Source organism: Camarhynchus parvulus, chromosome 3 (genome assembly GCF_901933205.1).
Source record: "Camarhynchus parvulus chromosome 3, STF_HiC, whole genome shotgun sequence".
NCBI classification, from domain to species: Eukaryota; Metazoa; Chordata; class Aves; order Passeriformes; family Thraupidae; genus Camarhynchus; species Camarhynchus parvulus.
This window is the reverse complement of record NC_044573.1, coordinates 54,690,062-54,715,657: the sequence shown is the minus strand read 5'-3', so window position 1 is coordinate 54,715,657 and position 25,596 is coordinate 54,690,062. Positions and strand designations below refer to the sequence as shown.

The 25,596-nt window shown below is 39.0% G+C and overlaps 1 protein-coding gene across 2 annotated transcripts; it reads left to right on the top strand.

Moving 5' to 3' along the window:
- The first annotated feature begins 887 nt into the window (after positions 1–887).
- Positions 888–25,580, top strand: MYCT1 (MYC target 1). 2 transcript variants are annotated; one of them, XM_030946604.1, is made up of 2 exons: positions 888–1,016; positions 21,264–25,580. In XM_030946604.1, the coding sequence occupies exons 1-2, from the start codon at positions 965–967 to the stop codon at positions 21,794–21,796; spliced, it is 585 nt and encodes a 194-aa protein (XP_030802464.1). In that variant the 5' UTR covers positions 888–964; the 3' UTR covers positions 21,797–25,580. The 2 variants fall into 2 exon arrangements, with proteins under 2 accessions (XP_030802464.1, XP_030802463.1); XM_030946603.1 differs by having other exon boundaries at positions 948–1,016; positions 21,269–25,580.
- The last annotated feature ends 16 nt before the right edge of the window (positions 25,581–25,596 follow it).

The following is a 25,596-nucleotide window of genomic DNA, read 5'->3' as shown; positions in this document are numbered from 1 at the left end:
TTTATAGTATAAGGGCAAGGAAATCCTTATACACCTCTTCAGAGAACAGAGGTTTCCATTCACAGCAGAATGTTTATGGACATGCATTATCTGAAATATATTTAAGAAGAAAATAGTTAAAAACTTAGTTCTACAGAAATTATTACACAAATACAAAATAATATATTTTATCAATGTTCATTCATTCTCCATTAATTCTAGTTCTATGTTGTTAAATGTCTTGGCTATTTTCTCCTGTAGCTATGTTATATTGCTATATGTTATATATAGCAGCAGTACCTAAAATTCCATGGGGGAACTAACACTGCATTGTATTAAACGTGTCCAAGCAATTAACTCAAAGCCTGTTTGTGTTCCAGGGAACATATTTCCATATTTCAGAATGGGGTGTGGAAAGGAAAAAATTTACAGTTACACTGTCAGGCCCAGCTAGCTCCTCAAACCAGCCAAGGAACAATGGTGAATACCAAACCATCCTCATACCCTAAATTAATATCCTAAAGAGTTGGTGTCCATTAAAAACCTCTTGATGCATTTCTTTCTTACTGAAAATTCCTACCCATATACAAGTGCTTTTGGATATTGAAGTAATATCTTCAACATAGAAAATCCTTAAAGGAAAGAGAAAGGAATTTTCATCTCTCTATCTCCGGACTTTTGGAGTTCAAAAAGTTTCAGAGAAGGAGGTGATTTGGTATTGTTCTGAGTCAATTTGCTCTGACTGAGGAAATGACGAGAAGGAAACTACTTCCCTGTCTCGGGAACCATGTGGTGTTCCAAGATAAGGCAAGCACTTACTAATTCGAGTCCAGAAGCAGGAAATGTGATACATCCATTTCCTTTCAGGCAAACAACACAGTTCCGTGGCAGCACAAAAGCTTTGCTTCTTGTGCAAAAATCTCAAAATTCAGAAAACTATTGCTCCTCTGTGGACGTACCATTCTGTATTTGCTATTTGGATGTTATGGATAGGAACAGTACTTTTACTCCACTCACATGGCCACCAAAGTTTTGGGGTAAGGATATTGATTTTTCTTTCCCAGAATATATTCCTAATGTAGATGCAGATATTTGTTGTGGATTGCCTTAAAATATACCCGTATATACTTTCAAGCTCAGTCTTGGATGCAAAGAGTAATGAATAGGTTTTGTATTTCCTGCAGTGATAAGACTGTTTTCCAAATGTTTCTCTGACAAAGTTTTATCATGTTTTTAAATGAATGAAGACAGCAGAAGCTGCCAGGGCAAAATTGATTGTTTGTGAAAGTTCATTACTGCAGTCAGTTGAAAAGGTGTCCACCGACTTCAGTCGATAGTCAGACCAGGTAGACATTCTCAACTGCTTAATGGATGTACCTACACAGCAGACATGATCTGTTTCATCTCTTGATGAAAATGGGATAGCAAAGGCTAAATGTGTTTCAACATTTGGAATAAACTCTTATTCCTCCAGAATGAAAAGTTATTTGTAATTTGTTGTTCTGCCTTATGGTGAGATTTTCCTTATTTTCTCCTCAATCTGTATATTGTTGATTATCTATTATGGCTATTTTCTTTCACCCAAATCTGGGAATAGTTCATAAACTGAAATGTACAGTGTGAGGTGAAAATATATGTTATACTGAGATTCATTCAGGGTAATTAGATTGATTGATTTGATCTTAAATGATTCTGTGCAATTGCTGTGGAAAATCTTTCCCTCCAAAGATTCCTTATGTTGCTTGCTACGTTTCATCTTAACATTTATTAGCAATTAGCTTAGAATTAATTACATATCTGTTTTTCTCTATTATATTATTGCTATTAAGCAATGATCCGTCCAGGAATCTGACCACTATTTAAAACTAAAAAATAATATGCTTCAGCGAAATACAGCTTCAGTTGCACAGAAGCGCCACTGGAAAAGAGTGGAAAAAAAAACCCATACAAATGGATGGAAAGAAGTCCCTTTTCTTTCTTGTCATAAGGAACAAGAATCTGTTGAATGCCATCTAGGCTTCCTGCAGTGACACATATATTTTCCTACGGAGAGACCACGAAAGAATCACTTAATTTTTGTGTATTGGGCTAAAGAGTAGAGTACTGATACTCTTAGAGTAGAGTACTGATGTTTATCTTTGATAAACACTTACAGATTAACTGTGGAAAAATTAGAGTTATTACTGTTTCTGAGTCTTTTGTCTGGAGGTTGTCTGCTGGACTCTGAAGAACAGCAATCATTTTTTTACAGTGACGATGGATGTAATTCTAAAATGGCTGTTTCAGAATAAAAACTTGCTGCATTTGACAACACAGAGCAGGACACATCTTATCAGACTTATTGCTGAAAGGGCCAGCACCTCCTTTTGTCCTCTTTGCTCACCTGGCTGGTCTGACACTGTACCCAACCCTGATCACATCCCATTTGCTTAAGTTCTGACAGAAGATGAACCTCAGAAACTGGATTTTTTGTGAAGAGCTTTCATGGTTCTTGAAAGGGAAGATGCCTTTCAGATTTTTCTTACTTTTCTGCTAGATTTTAGAGGAGTGAATACAATTTTCTCTTTATTTCCTGTAGTTACATCATGTATGGTAGACTAGGAAGGGTGACTGTATAGTATATGTTAGAAGATGATGACTGACATAAGCTCACTGTGTGGAAACATCACTTAAAACAATAGAAGTGTGTTTCCTGATATCCTGGAGATACATGACTTGAGGTAAAAAAAAGAACAAACAACTAAACAAACCTACACATAATAGATATAGATAAAATTTAGTTATTTATTAAATAAGAATGCAGTACTTTGAACAGATTTTTTAGGACATGGCTTAAAGATGGTTTTCTAAGCCACTCACCTGTGGCTTATGTAGTAGCCAATGCTACTACATTACCATGATACATTTCTTCTCCCTGCATGTGTGACCTCTCAGCATCTTCCATGGACTCAGCCAAAGTTTAAACTTCAGCATAGGCACAAAAGTTTGCTGAGAGGGACTAAGTTTGTGAGAAAAAAATCAGTGCTGTAAAAACAGTCAAAGCAACTGTTCATAATGATATTTAATCTCTTTTGATTTTATAAACCGTCTATTGTCTAACAACTGGTTCCCTATGCTGGAAAATATACAGGCATCCTGTTTTCTATAGCTGTCCAGTTTCCAGTGATAACTTCACACAATAGCTTCTTAAAAGTGACTCTAAGAATTTTAGAACAATGAACAAACTAAGCTGTCCTCTGCTTACTTATGTGTGAGCACATATAAATCACTTTACAGTTGCTCCAGGCCAGTGCAAGTGTGCCTTAAGCAAGCTGTGTAGAGAAAAACAAGATAGAAACACCTCAATATAAGTAATTCTGTGTGAGTTGTCTGAGTAGTCTAAACCCTTTTTCTCATGAAAAGATCTTAAAAATTATAATATTTTAAAAAATCAGTACAAGCTGATTTTGCAAGCTATGTTTACAAACAGTGACAGACTGGAGAGTTAATAACTGTAATGCTTAGCTGTAGACCTTGCAGGAATTCTTTGAATTCAGATGCCACCATCATCAATCTGCAGTATTTTTGGAATGCTAAATTATGCTATGGAGGAAAACAAAGGAAGCAAAAAAGTTGTTTTGCTGGCTGAAAATCACTTCTGCTAGGAAAAGAAAAATATTAAACTCTTCTTCTGTTTTAAATTTATGAGTTTATGATAGCACTCCTGGCCCTGGTCAGCAAATGTCCTCTGTGTAATGTGTCATAAGCAAAAAATTTAGATCCTGACTCTCACTTGGCTAGGGCTTTTTCCTACTACAGATGTTTTGCAACGTCTTTGTAGATATCCATGTCCATTCCAGATAAGTTGTCTGAGCTACTGCCAGGATGCAGGAGCTCATTTCTATCAGGTGCCAGCTTCTGTGAAGCTTTGTGGCTGCTGCCCACCTCCTTTGCAGCGGGAATTCATGGTATGGTACTTTGGAAGAGGTAAGAAGAGGAGTACTTAAAGGCAGTCCCTGCTGAACTTCAGCACTGCTGAGATCACATTGTAATGGTAGACAGAGAGTCTGGATTATATTTTTTATTACTAGTTTCAAAAGGAGGTTTAATAATAGCTGAATGAGAAATTCAAGGTTTGATACCCATTCATCAACAAATAATCTCACTTTTTACTGTTTTAATATAGACTTTATTAGTTCATTTTGATTTATAAGATAACAGTGGGAGCAAAGATGTTTCCACTTAAACCAGGAGTGCATTTCTTGTAATTCCTAAAAGCATTTTCAGTTGCACACAAGTAAATACAATAAATGTCTTCAAGGCAATCCTATTTCTTCAGCATAGATAGCAATATAATTTCAGATCAGGAAATTTAATTTAAATAGTACATTTGATCAATGTGACAGTAGCAGAGAGAAAAAGTGCAAGCAGATTTTAATCAACATTAACTTAGATCCCTAGACTACCCTTCAGTCTAGTTTTACTCAAGTGTCTATTTTAAAATGCAACTTTAACATTTAATAAAAACATTAAGAACAGTTTTTCTTTTCTTGAATCAGAATCCAGGGTGTTATTTGTTTGGTGTGTGGAAATAATGCCATATATCAGCTGGCTTCCAGCATTTTGAGATTGCAAACCGCTTGGCACACACTATAGGCATTATTGCTTGGCCTCATAAGTTACAAATGCACCCATGTTTTAAAATATATCAAGTTTTGCCTATCTCTCCCTCAACCCACTGGTCTTCTCCTCATTAAAATGTGTCTGTTTGAAAGAAGTCAGACCATGTGGTCTGCTGAAGAAAATGGCATTAGGGATGAGCATATTCTAGTGCCTCATGCTGTGTTTATCATGTTACTGGTATAGCAATAATGGTGGTTAGGGCTGTGCATCACTCCCTTTGTGCACTGGAGTAATACTTGGGAAGGACAGCACTGGCACAATCAGTATCACAGCTGCTGGGCACTGCAAAGTCCAGCCTAGACAGCCATGGGACATGATTCCTCTTCTGGGATCCTTCATGAGTGGCACGCATGGCAGTGTTGAAGCATAAGCAAGAGATCCAGCCCTGTTCCTGCAGGTAGGAAAAGCAGCATTTGTGGTGGTCTGTGTGGTGCAGCAGGTTAAACCTCCTGGCTTACACTTGGATGTCTGTGTCAGCCCGTTTCCAGCAGAGCCACTGGCTGGTCTGCCCTCATTCCCTTTGCTCCTGTTCCCATACTGCGCACACTTTCCTTTCACACATTAGCAGCACCAGTAAGGCTCTGGGACCTGCCCCAGCTGTCCTGCAGGAGATGTGGACACAGAAAGACTGCAGGTTGGAGCCAGCAGTGGAGCACCTGATGGCAGATGTGGCAGTGGGATCTTCTTACAGGCCACTACTGTTCCTATTTTAATGACAGAAAAAGACCAGTGTCTTTGAACCAGAGTCACCCAGAGGGCTTTTATCCTGGCATTGCTAATAGGGCAGAGGATTTCAATAAGCTGACAATGCAACTCCCTTCCTGGCAGAAAGGAGGAAGTGAAGTTGTGACATAGAAACACTTACAGATGATTTATACCACTGAAGATTTGTTCCTTGTAGAGAAAACCTTCAGGGTTGAACTGGAAAAAAGAGGGAGGAAAACACAACAAAATTAGAGCTTTGGATTCAGGTGCTCTATCAACCACAAGGCTGTATTTCCTGAATTGTTATTATTCTTCAATTCTCTTTTCTCCCTTTTCAAAATCACCCCAGTGTGTGCATTCATTCTTCCTGGTATTTTAATACTATTATTAATATTATTGATATTATTAATATTATTAATATTTAATATTTAATATTATTATTAATATTATTTAATATTGTTTTAATTTAATTTTGGCAATGAGCCAATATAGAGCAAGGTGATTGCAGACACTGCATCACCTGAAGTTTTTCCTTACAGTTTGTCTTTTGTTTTGTCAGTTCTCTGTGATTTGGAAAAAACCCCAGTAATTTTAAAAGTGCAATCTTTGGCAGCATATCACACATCATAAGGAATTCATAGCACAAGGAATCAATTTTTTCCCAGGAGATAGAATCTCTTTCTGCAGAGTCTTTGGGTTAGATCACTAATGTCTACAAAAGTTTAGAAATGGGATGTGGAAAAATGAGCGTCTTCCTTTTGCAATTATCACGCTGGAGTCAGATGACTTCAGACTTTACAGGCTCCTGTGTTGGAAGCAGCCCCAATAGGAGAACAGAGACAAAATGCTTTCTTTCAACCTCATCATGCAATCCTGTTGCAGTGTTTTAGGGAATAATTCCTTACAGTGCTTATCCAAAATAATAGGACTCCAAAATAACAGTTACTCTTAGAAAACAGAGAGCTAAAGTAAGGATAGAGCCTTACAACTGGGGACAATAAATGAAAATTGAATTCCAGTGATAACTGATATTGCTGATTTTTAATTTCTTTAACCTCATTGCCTTTTAGCATTTAGTTAAAATGTTATACAAAAAACAGTTATGATTACCCAATAAGAATAAAAATGAAAAGCAAGTCAAATTCATTAATATATGGTGAATAGGAGGGAAAGGAGCAGAACAATCTAAGGAAATGTTATCAGAGGAAGGAATGAACCATATTGATCTAGTGAAGTCAGACATACCTGAGGGAATATATCTGAGTTCTTTGGTCAGGAGCCTGTACTAAAACCTTTCCTGTGTCACAGCCAGCCATATAATATATATGTAAAATGCATCTGAATCTGCAGCTCCCTATCTGGCATACACTGACAATATCTACAGCAACCATTCTCCTGCTTGGATTTCCCAGAGTGCTTTATCAAGCACAGCTTTAGCAAGTCTGCTTAACACTTGAATCTCAGAGTTTGAATTCTGCCTCATCAGGGTTACTGATCCACAGCTCAGGATTTACTTGCAGCTTGGGATTTTAGCTCATGGTCTGTGATATTAAGGGGCTCAAATCATTGAGCAGACATTGAGCAGTGTCCAAAATGATGGAGTTGATAAGAGAGTTAATTGTGAACAAACCTTTCTTCTGCCTCCTCACCTACTTTTTACAATCAAATAAATAGCTCATACTTCCAGATTTGCTATTATAAATTTTCTAGAGTCATAGTTCTTTACTGCTTGCCTAACCTTTCATATTCTGACTAAGATTTTTCTCCTTTACTCATTCAACTTGGAGCCTTTAAAAAAGGCAAAAATTTTATATGACTCAAATTACCTTTCCATACTCTTATGTCTTCTAATAACAAATAGCAGTTTATCTTGCATTCTTATTTCAAAGCCAAGTACATCTACTGGTGGTAGAATAAGATCTTGTTTGGAAGAGTGTATAATCCAAATGCCTTCCTCATTGTTTTATTCTAGTATCAGTCAGTGGCATGTGAATTTGGGCAACCCCATGGAGAAGTAGTCGAACATAAAATAGTAAATAATAGGGAGGGATAAATTTCCTAGTTTAGTCAGAAAACTGTGAGAATTCACTACATGAAATGGCCAGGAAAATCAGCTGAAAAATACAGCCTTGTTTCTTAGCCCAGAAGATACTGGTCAGATGGACTAATTAGAGCACAATTTCCTTAAAGTATGTGCAAAATGTGTGAATGGTGTGAGCGCATACTACAAGTGCAGACAGAAGTAGGGAATGCCTGTACACCTTTGTGTAAGTCTTGTGTGGAGAGACCGTGTCCTTGGGACTGCAGATTTCCAATTCTGTCAAATAAGACCCCTGCAAGCATATCTGGCTTAGTGGATGTGTAGCTGTGTTGAGTAAAGGCAATGGTGACATAAAGCCTTCTCACACTCCTCCTATGAGAAATTTTTATCAACTTCAAAATGTATTCAGACTCCTGAGCTAGGGTTCTTAAAATGGAGTAAAATACCTTTATTCTTCCCAAATTCACTGAGAAATTGAATTGTCTTATTTTCCTACAGGCAACTTGAACTTAGAAGAAGCCGGACTCCCTTAAATATGTTTTTGGAAATAGGCATAATGGAAGACAGGTTTTTGGTTGGGTTTCTGGTAGAGAAGATAGATGGTATCAGATAGAATGGATAGAATGTTCAGGTCCCTGTTTGAAAATCAGAGATAATTTCCCTGTGCTTCTTCATAAGAATGTTCTCAAGAGAAAAATTATGAGGTAAAATATGACACACGATCAGATAGAAAAACATCTCTGGCTTTGCAAATGTTTCCTGTAAACACACTGATTATTTCAAGTAGATTTAGCTGAGAAGCAGATGTACAACACAGATATAAAATATGATGCATTTAAACAATACTATGAAAGACAGCGAGATCTTTATTTTAATGTTTAATCCTTGAAATGTTTCCCTTCGTATTACCACCTTTAAATCTAGAGTATCTACATATTCTCCTTCCTGCTCCTCAGTGAAATTCTACATGATGCCACAAATTTAATAGTGAAGTTCCAGGTTACTTCACCAAATATTTACCTTAAATGGGTAACCTTGTTCATATAGGTGAAGAACAATGGCAATGTCCCTGCACACTGAATTTGCAGAAATCAGGACTATGAAAATCCCATACATCTCAGCAGAGTATGGGACTGGTCCCTGGCAGATAGGGGCCAGTTTTGCTTTTGTTACGAATGCCACACACTGGGACATCAGACAGACCCTGAGAGCAGAGGCCAACACCAGTAAAGCTCAGCTTCACCTATATAAGAACTGAAACAGCCTTTTTTTTCCCCTCTTGGAAAGGGCTGTAGGATTGTGCATCCTCACAGGCCCAGCAGCATCAGAGTAACTTTTGCTGCATGTCTTCCAGAGCTACAGATATTTCAGTTGCTTTCTTTTCCACTTCAGATGATATACTGATCTGCATGACAATCCTGTGATAGAGATATAGAAAATATCACTAAGTAAATCACTTATCAAGTGACCAAGTAGTCTGAAGCTGATTTAAGTATGCCACATTATTTGAATAAAAAACATGATAGCCAGAAGACTTCTAGGGCAAGTGAGACCCACACACACACCACCTTTCCTCTGCTTGAATCTGTTAAGATCTCTACAAGGAAGACTTTATTGTCCTATCTATCAGGTCAAAATCACCAGAAGATCTTCCCCTTTCCACTTCCCCTGAGCTGTCTTGGGATGTGTCACAAGGCAGTCGTGGAGCAGCCTGGGCCAGTGACTCAAAAAGGACGCAGCAGTCATATAAATAGTGGTGATACTGAGAGCAATGGCAACAAGGGTGTGGAAGATAAAAGACAGCATGTGATGGTGAGGCATTAGCAATGGCAGCAACTGCATTTGAACATCAGCTCTGCAGTGCCAGCATGACAGAAGTGAATCTTATTCTTTTGTAACACTCAAGGTCCCTGGCTCCTCATCTGAAGTCCTCCAGAAATATTTTCATATAAAAAAATAAATAAATCCATGATCCGTTATGTAATTAAAAATGGAGGCACTGCTCATCTTCCCCTTCTCAGCTTCAAGATATCCCATGTTCCTGTTCCCCCTCAGCTGTGTTCGGGAAGAGCCCTTCTTTTGCTTCAGAAGTCATATACTGTCTTCTGAAGGGCAAGAATGATCAAATTATCCCAAATTTATTATCATTATAGGTATTTTTCTAATAGGTAAAAGATTTGCTGAAGACATGAAAGTTTTTGCTTCTATTACTGAAGCAAAGGGGACCATAACAATAGTCAGGTATTGAGAAAGTCCAACTGAGACAGGCTTAGACTGAAAAAGTTAATATGTAAATGCATTCCAAGATCTTATGTGCAAGCCTGTCAGACAAATAAAAGTAGATACTAATGAGGAACTTATTTTTTTCTTTGTCCTTATTCTGGCAAGCCCAAAGAAAAGGATATTATTACTGTAGTTGGATGAAAGCAACAAACTATGTCACAAAGAGAAGAGGCTGGTCTTATTCTTGCATTATGTCTATTTGGAGCATGATTTCTTTCTGGTATATAAATTATTCTTTTAAAGTGAGTCTGTCATCCTCAGGCTGTGTTTTGTGGCATCCCAATTACTGCTTTTCTGCTTTACCCACCCCACTATACAGCCATTGATTTATCAAATGCTTTGCCATCTTTAGCAGGAAGGACACAAACCTGAGGTAGTACAAAGAAAAGGTTTTTCAGAGTATTACTTAAATAATAATCAAGTACACAGCATGTACACATTTTAGCAATTACACCTACATTATTGACTGATTATATGGTGCTGCTTGTTGTTACATGAGCTGCTAGAAGCATCATTCTTTATCCACCAAATGAAGAAATCTGGTCTGTAGGAAACAAAGTCGATTTCTTCTTTTAAGCACTACACCAGGGAACGTTTTGGAATGTGAAAGTGTCACATAACCAAAGCAACTTAAGGCTCTGTACTCTCCCCAGGACAAACACCCTGAGGCTGCATGATCACCTGCTAGAGCATGAGAGTGTTCATACTCACAATTGCTGGTCTGCACTCTGTGGGTGCCATGGTTCTGCCTCAGTTCTTCTTGCAGAATTTATTGAAGGAAAATGCTCTGTATTTATACACAATTTCCCATTTTACCATTTTAATTTATTTAAACAGGAGTTAAATGAGTTTATAATATTTGCTAAAACCTTTGTGAGCCAAATGACTGGCTGTGCGTCGTATCATCTCCCTTATACAGAAGATTAATCTGAAGCATGGAGGGGGAATGAAATGTCCAAAATTAAAAAAAAGTAGGAGTACAAGGCAAAATCAAGGCTCAAGACAATCTTTTTCTTACTAAGATTATTTTCATTTAATAGCCATATCCTTTTGTCTGGAAAAAAAATAAAAGAAAATTTTAAAATAGTCAGAAAATACTATCAACATTTATCAACAATGTAATTTTCCTCTGCTTCTCAAGGAGGAAGTTTCACTTATACAAAAATGTACTTATTCTGATTTTGAAATGTATTGTACTTATTGTACTGAAGTTTGCACCAAGCAATCTGAAATTATTCTTCTAACAGAATTTGTTCCCTTCTACTTGAAGAGGCAGGAAATACATTAATTTGATTTTCACATATTGAAGATGAGACAATTGTATTTTAAGATTTATCTGTTAAATGACCACAACCAAAATTCCAACAATGATACAAATATATACAACATTGTTATAAAATAACATCTGGGAAATTTTCAGCAAAATAAATGGGGAAGAGAAAAAAAAAATGTTGGTTTAATATAACATATAAACTTCCTTGGGATCTGACAAATGCTTGCTGAAGGAAAGATCCATGGCAGTTTCTGTTTCTCACTAGAGGACTCTGCCTTGCTTCTCCGACACCTTATTTGCAGAAGAATATTAATTCCCTATTTCAGACATTTGCTTTCACAATCCAGCATCCTAACACACACTTATGACATGTTTCACCATTTGAGTGACGTATGTTAATGTTAAACTTTTTGCTTTAAAAATTATGTTGCATCAACACCATCTCTCTGTTATCTAGGGTAATGGAAAGCAAACACGTGGCTTCTGTGGGAAGAGCATAAGTTATGCAGGCACAATATAAGCCATTGATGTCTCTGTTAATTGAAAAGTGTAGGAATCTCTGGGCAAGGAGGACCTGGGCCAGCCTGGTACAAATACAGTCTCCCAGACACCACTGGCTCATGTGAGAAAAGCACAACATCCCACTTCATACTGTGTCTCCAGCCTGGATCATTTGTCCTGGGTCAAGAAGAGTTGACTAATACTCCTGATCAGTGATCCATTCATTTAGAAATTATGTCAGCATTCCTTAGCTTCCGGTTGCACAGATTTTTTTTTGACTGCTACCTGATTGGATCTCCTAGCCCACACTGATATAGATGTTCGTAGAAATATTTGGTGTACTCTCCCAAACAGATTGATGTTCACACAGAAAGTACTGGGACAAAGAAAGGCCAGGTTTTGAACCTCAGGTAAGTAACTGAAGAGCACCGTATTATCACATATAAACATACTTCTGTGTTCTCAAAATGCTCACTATTACACCTGTTTCCAGAGGAAGACATGCAGCAGGAGATTTTTTTTGCATTTCTGGTTGTAGGTCAGGTATTACTGTAGTGAATAAAAAATATAGATCACTATTCCTGCTCCTTGAATACTTGTTTATTGGATACTTTAGAAAAGCATTCAGCAAAGTTCACAAACAGCTCTTCCTTCCATTCTTTGACTTTGTACATCTTTTTAAATTTTCACCTGAAGAAGGTCCTTGTTTTAGCAATCTCAAAAAATAATGAGATTTCAAGTAGAGCAGTAAGCAGTATTTTCAATGACATCTATTTTTGAACAAGTAATGCAGAAGATAACTGTCAGCAGAACACACTGTAGAAGTATTTCAAAGGCAGTATATTAAGAGTGAGAAAGGATTCTTTTGGAGAAACTTCACGGTTTTGAGCCTCAGTAGATTTCCTTCAACTTCTGCCAAGACACCATGCTGCACATGTTTCATTAATTTTATCTGTATTAATCATAGAATCATAGAATGGTTTGGATTAGAAGGGAATTTCAAGATAATCTAGTTCCAAGTTGTCTGCCATAGGAAGGGTTACCTTCCAATACCTTGCTAAATACATGGTGTGTATTCAAAAGGGAGAGTAAGAGCTATGGAACTGTAAAGGGGAGATTGCTCCTCTACTGGGAAACAGGGAAACATGAGCAGGTTGCAGGGGGAGAGGGAGAGAGATTGCACTGCCAAAAGCAAGGAGCAGAAACAAGGTCTTGCCTCTCAGGTGACAGAAAGGGACTCTTGAGCCTCAGAGGGACATGAGAAGAGCTTTCAGCACTACTGCAAGCACTGCCTTGGGAGCCACTGTGTATAGGATGCACTGCGAAGGCTGAAATGTCACCCTTCTTTTCTAGTGTAGCTAGTGTCTCAAGGCACTCAGAGTGTGCTTTCTCACTCCGAATCTTTTGAAATATTCTTCTCTATATTCTCCTAAGACTTGGGCTTCCAGTATACTTCCTGGCTTTTGTGGGTTCTTAAAGTAAGAACAAACTCCACCTGAAGCTGTGTCTGGGTAAGGCACTGACTATAAAATTACTGTGGTGGGACTGAGGATGTTTTATATATATTCTTCACATTCTTCCCAATAACCCCTTCAAATCCTTGTGCTTTGTTCTACATCTGTTTTTCTTAAATCTAGGCTACGTATTTCAGTATTTCATCCTTCATTTTAAGAGCTTTAGAAAATTCTGTTTAATTTTAAGGTTCATTTATGAGATTACTTATTCTCAGGTGTAAACTATTTTAATCAATTAAGTAATAAGTCTAATGTCATATTGTGCTGTGTCATAATGTCATACTGTGCTGTATCAGATGGTGAATTAGTGTTTGATTTAGGTTTATGCAGAGGCCATGCAGCTGAGCTGTGCTTTTGTGAGGTGGGTAAGAATGTCTGGCCTGAGGATTGCTTGCTGCATATGCGGAAATGATCAAATTCTATTACTGCTTTTGTTATGCATTAGGAATCACAATGAAACCACATAGTAGCAAAGTATGCCTGAAGGAATCTCTGCTTTGTTTTACATAGTTGTGCCAAAGGCATTAAATTAAACATGCTGACATCTCTATCTTAGATGTTTCCTTCTGATTTTTGCAATTACTCTTTATTTGTCATTCCAGTAAAAATCAACTGCCAGTAATATCAAGGGAACATCATTAATTCTGAGTTGATTTGTGAGATATTGAGATGGCATATTCCACTCCTCTGGCTTTTTATCACAACGAATTATATTAGTAATCAAAGCAAATGTACTCTGGTCCATGAAGATCATTCTGGATATCACTGTGGATGTCAAGAGATATGAATTTAAGAATAGACTTAGCCTTATGCTCCTCCATGATCACATATATTTGCATCAAGGTACAACACTGTGCAAGCTTTACGTCTTTAAACTTCTGAACAGTTTTGCTGTGCCTTGGTTTACTTCACTTTCAAAGCCTCTGCAAAATGCTAGTCCTAAGTGTTTATGGTGATGCAATTCAGAATTTTTCTCGTTTTTGAGGTAATAAGAACCTCTGTAATCTTCCATTGGAATGTTTTTCGATAGCTTTCTTCTGGCTCACTGTTTTACCAGAATGAAGGCGGTTTCTGTGTAGTTTCGATTTCCAGCATCAGTTTCCAGCAGAGGGCAATCTTGTTCCTAGATAGTTCCTCATTTGTGAAGTTAAGCCTCTGATGAACTAGCAGCCCCTCTACATTTCACAGGGAGCATTGATCCAAAAGCACCGACTACCTTTTTTTTTTTTTTTTTTTTTTTTAGCTTGTCATTTAATTAATAATTTTTCTGACGCTTCTAGAGCCCGTTTGCTTACCTGATCGATGAAAATCTTAGAAACTGCACAGTTTGGACCTTGAGCTGTCATTTGTTCTACCTTCTGTTTTCAAGACAGGATTAACAGGATTGACTGATGTTACTTTTTAAAATCTTTACTGGGGGTGGATGCACTACATGCCTGGATTATCTATGTTAGTTCTTACCTGTTCTCATAGTTAGAAACAGATTTTTAATTTCCTTTGCTTTATTTTAAACTCAGCACTTCTTATTCTATCTGCTGTGGACATAAAAAGGCCTGTTATTAGGTGAAGTGGGAGAATTACTCTCTGTTGCTGTAGAAAATAATCTTGCAGTAGCATAGGCTGAATAAAACATCCCTTTAGCAAGTTTGTGTCTGAATGCAGAGCTCTGATATTTCTGGCAGCAAGTCTATCTCACTTATTAGTTCTTATGCCTGCACAGTCTGCTTTTCTTTCAGCTAATTTTCCTCTACAGATTCTGTTTTCTGGACATCACAACTACCTGAACCAATTTGCGCTGCAGCCTGTCCCTCAGTCATCTTACAAGAGTCATGTGTGAAGTTTCTTGAAGTTTTGCCATGACTAAGATCACAGCTGGCTGATATTACGCAGCAACTGATTCATCCACCCAACTGAATCATGGGCTGCCTACAAATGATTAATGAGAGGCTGTTTTGGTAACACAATTAGTGGCAATTGGGAAGATAGCAATATCAACACTTGTCAGATATAAAGAAATTGCTTTTTTGAGTTCAGCATGACAACAGTAGCACAGGAGTTGGCTACTGACACTAGTCCCAGCTTTTAAAAGATTTCTTGGAGCTGGTAGAACCAGCATAAAATTTCAAGTATTGCTAATTTCTTCAAGCCTTCTGTGGAAGGAAGAAGTGGTGGCTCTTTGGGCCCCAGGTGTACTTCATTTCCAAACCTGCTACCTGGGATACATGAGGATGAGTAGCTGTAGCCTATCCAGATCGGAGATGTACATTTGCTATTGTTGAGGAATCCATTCACTGCAGGTAGCTTGGGGTGCAGCTGCAGGGCCAGCTGCAGGCTGTGTTCTGGGGGGCAGGAGGCTGAGCCCAAGGCAAGAGCTCATGACCTGCTGACCCTTTGCGTAAAAAAGGGCCCAGGGACCTGTGGCAGGGCCACAGGACTGGACACTTGGACTCTTGGAGACAGCAAGAGCCAAGCACCCCAGATTTTTCCACTCCTAGACTGTGAGGGGATAAAAGCTTAGAGGTTCCTTTGTTCTGGGTCCCTTCTTGGAGGCTCAAGCTGTTATTTTGTTATTTAGTTATTACACAATGATTAAATTATTTTTAGGATCTAGAGTTCTGAGACTCTGCTGTGGGACACCTGGGGTTGAGCTGGTAAGGAAACCTGGTCTGACTGTGTGGGTCAGGGGGTGTAGCTGTGAAAGGGCTCCTGTCCCAGCTCTGGTGGTGTGAGTGTGACTGCCAGAGTGGCTCCCGGCTGCTCAGACAGTCCTCAGCACTGGAGCTGTTAGGAAGTTGCTGTGAGTTAGTTCAAGCTCTGATGAACCCTGTCTGCTCCAGTCTGGTTTTGCACAGAAGACACTCTGTTATGATCCTCTGCTAATGACAGCTGAACCTCGCTTGAAAACCTGAGACACCTCAAAAATAGTGTCTGAAACATTGATACTGTCAGGTTAATAGCTTTGTAAAATGTGGAATGCAATTCATGCTTTAGTACACTAGCTGGTGCTCTGTACTAAGCTGTGCAATGGATGAGTGAGGTATGAATTCCTCTCCTGGTTGGCATGTGTTTTATACCTGCTTTTGTCACCGAGCTTTCATTTTGGGAAAAGATCATCTCGGTAAAAAAAAAAGGCTGAGCTGACTTTTTCATGTCTGAAATCAAACCCTCTACTAGTTACCAAGATTTTCAGCTTTGGGGCAAGGCAAGCTGAAGTTGTTGGTGCAAATGCATGTGCATGTAGGGAGAGGAATGCTTACCAACTTAAACAAGTTTTGAGGAACTGGCATATGGCATCACATAAAGGAGAGAGAGCTAGCAAAAAGAGTCTTTTCCATTTCTCTTTCCCTTGCATTCAGCACTTTCTCCTGTCTTCCTCCACCCTGGTTCATGCTCTGAGATGCTCTCATGCTCTGAGATGCTCTCATTGGGGGTGCTGCTTACATGATTTTGAAAGGCATTACTCTCTCACTATGGCCAGCTGTAAAATTTTCCAAAGTATATATTTGTGAGCATGGGGGAAGGCAGATCTTGTTCCCACCTTTATTTTATACCTTGGGGAACTTACCATAAGGGTATAGGAAATATACAGCTCCCAAGGATTTCCTGAGGTCAAGGAACAAAGTCCTATTGCAGCTCATTGCAGACAGAGCTGAGGGCAAGAGAGAGATTCCATGGGAAATTGAATCCCCAACACAAATGTGTTTTGAATTCAAAGGGATGGCTGATGTGGTCCATAAAATGAAAGAAAATGAAACTCACAGAAGTAAAAGGTTGTCCTTGTATGTCTGCAAGCATCCTGCAAGCCTACATGATAGAAGTAGGATACTCTATCACAAAAATCAAATCTATTTTATGAAGATTTTGGGTATTTCAGAGATTGAAATAGGTAGCGATTGTGTTGCTATTTTTCAATGAGGTAAACCCAAAGGGAGGAAGAAGAGAACACAGTACACTTCTGACAAGACTTACTGATTGGTATGAGCCACCTTTGGTTGACCCTGCTTCAGATGTCCAGGCCAGATGGGAAAATTTTTTCAGGGCCCAGTACTAGGAAAAACATCTTATCAGCCAGTCTATCATCACATGTTACTAATATGATGTCTAAATTGTGTCTAAATTTCTCCAGTGTGGATTCTGCCAAGCAATAAGAACTTGCCAGAGGTTATCAATTTGATAGGATATATGCTATCACTTAATATATACAGTTCATGGAAAGTTATGAAATTTTTAAAGAAAGCTTCAATGACCAAGAAAAAGTTTTGCACAGCAGATGCAATAATCCCCTGCACAAACCTGTAGTACCACGTTTCCATAACACTGCATGCAGAAACTAGAGAGGAGGAAACAGAGAGACTTCAGAAGAAATTGCCTGATCTGGATAGACGTTGGGCTGACAAATGCGCTGACTTGATGTTCAGACCTGAGGGTAACATTAAGAAGTTATGGGTGTTACTGCGGGTTCTGAAATGCCAGCCTTTTTTGTATGGTCATGTTGGAAGTCCCACAGATAGAAAAGTAAAGTGGCTAAGATATCCAATCTCTTTTTTACCTTAGACTTTCGTTTCTGACTTTGTACCTCTAAGTCTGTGCTGCTTTGTTAATAAAAGCCTTTGTTCTTCACCTCAGCTGGTGTTACAGGTGAGAGTGGAGAATTAACTGAGGTGAGCTATCAAATCTTTTCTGTTGTGGCATAATCAAATAAAGCAGGCAGTGTGAGCAGCCTGAGAAACATACAGATCAAAAGATATTTAGGGGACTGGGCCCTGGGTAGTTGTTGTTATTAGCAGCATCCCTAACTTATCCCCAGATCTTTCTTTTTACTGTTTTCCTTAAAAGCAGAGGACAGAATGACAGGCACACAGGAAACCATAAGTTATTACAATGGCCCCTTGGGAGACACTTTGTATCAGTGTCATTCTGATTCCCCCGAAGGCTAGCTCTGCTGCGGCACTGCCCAGATTAAGGAAGAGAAAAACAATTTGGTGAAGGCCAGCTGTTCCACTCAAAATCCCAGGTGCAGCAAGTCCCACTCTGCCTTTGATCTTTTTCTCTGTTTGATAATATTTTATCCAATGTACCTCAGGGCTGTGACTGTTGGACATTCTAAAGAGGAAATCAATGGGCATAGATTTACAATTCTACAATATACGGTTTTAGAACAGAATTACATTTCTGTGAAATTCATCCTCTGCAGGGAGTAAGCAAAGAACAAGTTTTGCCCAGTAGCGACCCACAGTTCCAACTGAAGTCAGTGAGATTTTGGGAAGAGAAAAAATGAAATGTCTGTAACCAATGGGTCTAGTGATATTTCTGTAATAAGAACCAAGGGGTTTAAATGTAGGTCCAAAGGGAAAAGGGAGCATATGGAGTCCTGGCAACTGAAATAGTCAGTGTAAACCCAGCTGTGCTTCATCAGGGAATAATTTGACCCTTGATTTTTCCATCATCCATATGGAGATAGAGAAATAAAAGGACTAAACAAGTTAAAGAAAATGACGCCATTATCCAAAGGGATAATTGTCTGTGCTGTACCTCCAGCACAGGGGAACAGCACGTGGGAAGGACTGAAGAGTTGCACTCAATACTTTTGTCAATTCCCTTATCTGCTTTTAACAGTGTGAAGCTCTGGTTAGATTGTGCAGGTGGTGAGAATCATGACTCAAGGGATACAGGGACAAATCCTCACCATGGTGCAACCCAGAGCCAGGTACACTTGTGCTGCTTGCTGTGCTTCTGCTTACGCTGGAGGCTGCTGAGCCCTGTGGAGATCCCCTTTGCCAGCTGAGAGCCCAAAGAGTTGCAGGGATATCCAGTGGCAGCACAGAGCCCTGTGCCTGGGGGATTCCTTGGCAGCCTCAAATATAACCCAACTAGCATTTGAGCTGAAGTGCAGAAGAAATGAGCACAAGAAAGGATTATTTCTTGCTCCCATAGCCACGCAGGGACAGCAGTAATGTGTGGGAAGTGATGTCTTCAGGACTCCCCCTGGGGTTTACTGAACAGGAGGTCACCAAGTCCTGGCTCTCCCTTCCCACCTTTGGGAGTAGGAGTAGGATCTTGCAGTAACAGAATGTATTCAATCTATTAAAATGGCATAATAAGATATTCCTGACCAAAAGAGGCACAGTAAGTCCTGCTGTGTCTCTAAAGATGTTTTATAAAGGGCAGAATCACACTGAGCTTGTGAGAAGAAGGCTGCTGATAAGTGATCTGATCTGAAGCCAAGAGTTGCAGTGCAGGATGCTGCCTGTGGATTCTTGCAGAAAGCAGTCTGGACAGTCACCCTTTGTCTTTAGCGTGTCCAGTCAAAAGTTTTTGAGTTGTAGAAATGAGAGCTTAAAGAAAATTTGTCTTTTAGGGTCAAGACTGATCTGTCTTGGAATGAAAGGACACCACAGTGTTCCTGAGACGGAGCAGTCCCCTGCAACAATATCCAATGCATTATCCTTGCCAATGTTTATCTGAAATGGATAATGTTATAAGCCTACCTGAAAGCAGAGGTTACAGGCCAGGAACAGTAGGATTGTGAGCCTTCCAAGTATGAATCACATCACGAGCAATTTTTCCCTGAAGGGAGAAGAGTAAGAAGGTAGATAAGGAAGATAATAATGACTGCTTCTTAAAGTGCAATTAACCAATAAACATGTACATTTCTTCTACTGGAAGTAAAGATAATGTTTCTTTCCCCTTTCCTGAAGTGTCTTGTCCTAAGTTAAGGGCTGGCTTAAAACAAAAAAAATCTGTTCCAGGGTGCCAATACTGAGGTGCCTCTGTCTGCAAGTCAGTCCTGCCTGGCACCTCTCCTCCCCTTTCATGGTGTGCTGGCTGCTCTCCATAGCCATCACTCAGCTCCTTGCATCTTCAGCACCTGCTTGGGCCAGGTCCCACAGCTCAGATGCACTGTCATTATTACAGGGCTTGGGAATGACTGTTTGTACAGCACCATAAATTCAGGGGAAACTCTTTAGTGGCTGCTAGAAAATTCTGAGCCTAGTCTCAGCTTGTATTTTCTGGCCTCTAATGTGTGCACCCCAGTGCTGGAGTTAATACCTTCTGTCTGGCACAGTGTTATTGGGCCGGCTGTTCAGTATGCTCTAGGAGTTACTCATCTTCCTCTATCTAATGAATACATTTTGCTTTCTCACAAAAATGCTTCACAAATATGAGAGAACAATACAGACAGAACAATCATGTTTCAAGGTGTCCCATGGATATTTTTTTGCTTATTTCCTCTTTGCTTCACCAGTTGTCAACATAGTGTTCCTTCTTGTTTTAGATCCAAGCCCTTCTCGAATTTTGAGAGGATCTATAAAGGTTTTGCATTTATTTCAGGCCTTATCCAGGATTACAAGTATATCTCTGGACTTTTTACAGCAGCAATAATGCTGGTGCTCAGTTGCAAACCAAGTGAAGTTTTCTGAAGTAACTGTCCTCTTCTTAGAAATATACAAAGAAAAATCACCTCTCCATCCTGTGAGACCATGTGCAGAACAATCCTAGTCATTGGTTTTGTTTTTCTGTTTGTTTTTTTTTTTTTTTTTCAGATCTTGTAGGCCTTAAAAACATTTCTAAAAGAGCTAGAAATTTACTTTTCTTAATGGCAGATTAATCCATCTTTACATTTGTCATTTGGGATAGGAAATATTCAAGAGACTTAATATTACGAATGGTTATCTCTGACCAAAATGATTTAGTATGTAGTCATTTACATTCATTACTGTGAGGATTTAAACTATCTTTTACTCAGTAGTAAAAGGCTGTGAAGTGTTCTCATGTTGTAATAAATACAGAGCTTACTCCACTAAGAGCATGGCAGAGGGTACATCGATATTTTAATAGGTGAGTTTGCAAACACGTACACACAGAACATAAAGGTCTATAACCAGAAGGACAAGTCTGCATAAATCCACACCTCCTATTGCCCAGAGAAGGAAACACTTGGCAGTTTTATGACACTTGAAGCTGGTGAGTGGCTGATTCTGGGAAAGGCTAAAGACTTTCCTTTCCTTGGTACAGAAGTTGATATTAAATATACGTTATTTTCTGGATGTTGTTGAATTATGGAAATTAAACAAGCAACCAATAAAAAAAACCAAAACAACCCCCAAAACCAAAACAAAACACCAAAATATTGTGTAGTAAGAGCACCCTCAACTGTTGTGTTTGCTTGTGAAGTTCATGTGTTACGAGGACCTAAGGGCTGTTTCATCTTTCTAGGAGGCTGGCATTTTAAATTAATTTTCTTGCAGGAATATCATTCAGAGTTACTTCAATAACTTTGAGATTAATTTTTGCTGTATTTCAGAGCAGATAACAATAGCCTTCACAGTGTCCATGGTGATTGGATTGGTGATTGGAGGGATCATCTGGGCATTTTTCACCTGCCTGTCCCGTCGCAGAGCTAGTGCCCACATCTCCCAGGGGAGCCCCTCATCCTTCAGCCGTCGGTCCAGACCCTCCTCCCATGGCCACACTGCCGGCAGGACTGGATTTTACCGCAACAGCAGCTGTGAACGTCGGAGCAACCTCAGCCTGGCCAGCCTCACCTTCCAGCGGCAAGCCTCCTTGGAGCAGGCCAATTCCTTCCCCAGGAAGTCCAGCTTCCGTGCATCCACCTTCCACCCTTTTCTGCAGTGTCCTCCCCTGCCTGTGGAGACGAACAGTCAGCTGATCACCCTCACTCCCACAAACACCACCACAACCCTTGTGGCAAGCACCACCAACAGCTTGAGTCGACCTGAATTCCACTGGTCTAACAACAACCTCCGCATCTGCCACTCCACGCAAACCCCACCTCCCGCCTATGAAACCATCATAAAAGCTTTCCCAGAATCCTGAGCTTCGTCCTCATTGCAAACACATGTGTGCATCTTAGGAGGAACCTCAATTATCTCAACAATGTCCTGTGCATGATGAAGATCTCTGAGAAGTCCTGGCTGCAGCTGCATAGGGGACATACTTTGCCAAGAGGCATGTAGAAGTGATTTCATGGAGCCCAACATCCCACTGTCTGAGAGATCACTTGTCTGTGCACTGCTGGCTTTTATTTACTGCTCTGCTGTATGCTTGCAAATTTATAGTGTTATATCTTTAATTGCAGCTATTGTCTCTTTATTTTAGAGGGAAAAATGCTGCCGCATAAAAACGAAATCATTTCTTGAAGAAACAGATAATACTAGAGATTACTGATATACACAGCACATCAATGCAAATGTCACTGTTCCTTTTTTTTTTTAAGAAGTTTTGATTTCACATGCTTTTGTTACATTTTCAGAGACCACCTCCTGTTACCCACCTTCTTGCCATAACCCCAGAAAAGCTTCAGTCTGAGGAACCTTAGATGCAGACCCCATAGAGGATGCAGTCCTGGCTGCTGTAGACATCCTGTTCTGTTGATTGCAAAGATATGCTCTGAAAAGACTCCATATTAGGGATGCTTGTTTCAAATTCCCCACATTGTGGGAAAAAAAAAATTGAAGTATATATAGTTTTATGAACAAAGTTTTGAACAACATACTAAATGCATTATAACAATTATAAAGACTTTTCTGTCAGCAGCCAGCACAACAGGTAGTCATGTTTTAATACTAAGTGAGGCTGTATGGGCAGAGGCTCCTCATGTTTCATTTTTCTAGCTCTGGCTATCCAGATAAGCAGTATGAATGACAACTATTTTTTAATTAAGTTTCCTGATTTCCTATGGGATTAGTCATTTCCTTATTTCAAATGTTTTTTCTCAAATTGTACCAACGTTTAATTTCTTCTTTTATTCACTGAAATCTTGTCTTTCACTAAAACAAGATTTCAGACATCTGTGGCTGAATACAGGGATTGTATAATGAATTGGGATATGAAGATAAAGATGAAGTATTTAGTTGAGGCTTACATGTATTCTTGACTTTTATATGTGTGTCATGCCAAGCTAACCCCTGGCTTAGTAGAGACTAATTGCAGTAATATGACAAATGTTCAGGATTTGGAAATAACAGAGACAAATGGGATCCAAATTAAGTCTTATTATATCAGTTTCCTGTTAAATTTTTCATGTGCAAATTAAGGGTAAAGATTTTCCACAAGTAGAGGAGCTGTCCACACTGCAAATATGCCTGTTGTTTCTAAAAGGCTTGGGCAATACCAGCCTCAGGACTCCCGATTCTGAGGAGGCTTCTGCAGGGAGAACAAGTTCTTGTCTCCCTTCTGGGAGAGACAAAGATTCAGCAGCTTATGAGAGTGGGCAAAATGCTTAACGTCTCCCAGATTTTCCAGGCTTTTGGAGACTGGCAGCATACATCCCTTTGCTAAGATCAACATCCTTCAGGAAACACTGACATTGATCTCTGATCCGCAGTATTCCAGCCCAATATCCACCCATTCACAAGTAATGCTAAATACATTGAGCTTAAAAGCAATACTTACTGTAAACAAGTATTCCTTATTGTAAAGTCAAATTATTTTGCATACTATTTACTGACTGAATTTCACTGTTTTATTTTTACTGTGCCGCACATCTGGAGAGATGTATGTCATTGCTAGAAGAACAACCATTTACAGAGTTTACAAAGTGTTTCACTGTGGACACTATGGTTCTGGCACACCCAGAACTTGCTGATAGGATTGTAACACTCCATTTGGCTGATCACAGGATGCAGAATCAAAATAGCAGTCCTCTGAAGAAAGAAAGAAAGAAAGAAAGTTATGCTTTTTCATTCATTAATATTTTTTTTACATTTAGAGATTTTCTGAGTCTGGTGAATTTCATTGCATGCAAAAATATGTTCAAAGTGTCCTTCCTATAGAATAGGTGATGCAGCCTATTCTAACCTGCCTACAAAAAGTAGAATTCAAGCCTGCTCCCTTTGTTTAGTGGGTTTTATGGATTGTGGAAGGGACAACTTACCCTAACAGCTGTGTACCCAGCGTGCACCCAGCTGGCCAAAACTGCTTGTTCCTTGAGAGTGAAATAATTTTAGATGAGTAAATTTTTACTTCTGGATTGTAAGTGCACGTTACATTACAGTAGAACTTTCCACAGCACAATTATTACACAATTATTACTTGTATTATACTGTATTTAGTAAACATTGTAAAGAGGGAAGCTTAAATGCACTGTATATTTTTTTCCTCCTGAAATCTGCACTGGATATAGAAGTATTTCTTATGTGCCCTGGAGTAGGGAGGCTAAAAAACCACGTTTTGTGCACAGCCAATATGACTGTCAGAAGCCTAAAACTTGTTTTCACATCTGAAAGAAATGTTTTGCAAGCATTCAGGAAGCTTTGGAACGTGGAATAAAGTTAGATGCTATGATCTCAAGCTCATGTTTTTTCTTAATGATGAATACAGTGATTTGCATCAAGGATCCTTTAAAGGGAAGAGTATTATCTTTAATTATGCAAGCTGATACAGTTAGAAATGTGAATGGGGACTCCCTCCTTCCTTTGCTTCTGTGGGGAAACACCCCAAAACTGAAGATGTTATTTGAAGTCAGGGTCAGAATTTGCCCTATGAGAATGGCTTCAAAGGATTACAAGTGAGAAGGTCTCTCACAAATAACAGTGCTTACAGGTTTTAAATCCACTGCTTTTTAAGTACTTCAGCTTCAATTCACATTGTGTTTGAGCAAATGATTGCTTTAAGCAAAAGGGCAATCACTATAAGGTTCATGCTTAAATGGACTCATGCACATTTTATTGCATTAGGACTAAAGCACACTGCACAGGACCAACCCCCAAATTAACAGTGGGATTCAGGAATCATTGTGTGTTAGATATGCAAAAAATATTATATTTGCTTGATGAAATAATCTTTTATTTCAATTTAAAATACTAGAAAGAGGAGCTGAATTAAAACAGCATGTTACTGCAGGTTTCAAGATTTCAGAGCATTCACAAGCATGAATTGAACTTGACAATTATTTTGCATGTAATACAAATAAAATGGCGCTACCAGAATCACATAGGGACTGATAGGCAGAACTTTGATCAACACCCAGATATCCTGACACCTTGTTCTGAGTAAGCAGAACTACTTCTCCTCTTCATGAAGAGAAATGCAATCCTGTTATTGTCCATGTCCACAAAAAAGTCACTCCAGTTATGGGTTCATACAGAAGGCAGAACTTGACAGCTGTTTGTCAGAGAATATTTATGTTCTATATAATTTTTACAAAAGTAGCTCATGCTATATTCCTTGACGTTGCATCATTGAAGAGCTGCTGACCACCTCTTTGGACAGCTACTGATGACCATACTGTAACACATTGAATATGCAGTATTTTTGCCAAATCACATTTTAAAGTTCACTTGTAATTTATCATGAAGTTTTTGAATCATCTCAAAATCCATTCTTAAGTATAAACTGAAAACTATGCTCGCTGGAAATATCCTCTCAGAGGTGAAATGACACATGCCAGATGCCTGACCTATAAGCATTTGATAAAATTAGGTGATGTCTATGATGCAATACAGCTTCTGGAACAAAAAAAGAGAAAGAAAACACTAATTTGAAATTTACCTCTGCCAAGTCCAGAGCAGTCTAAAGAAGAAGGCATTGATATAACTTCAAAATACTGAGAACAATATTTTAGAAACTACACTTAGAAAGTCTTAAAACTCAAGGAAAATACCTGTACCTTTTTG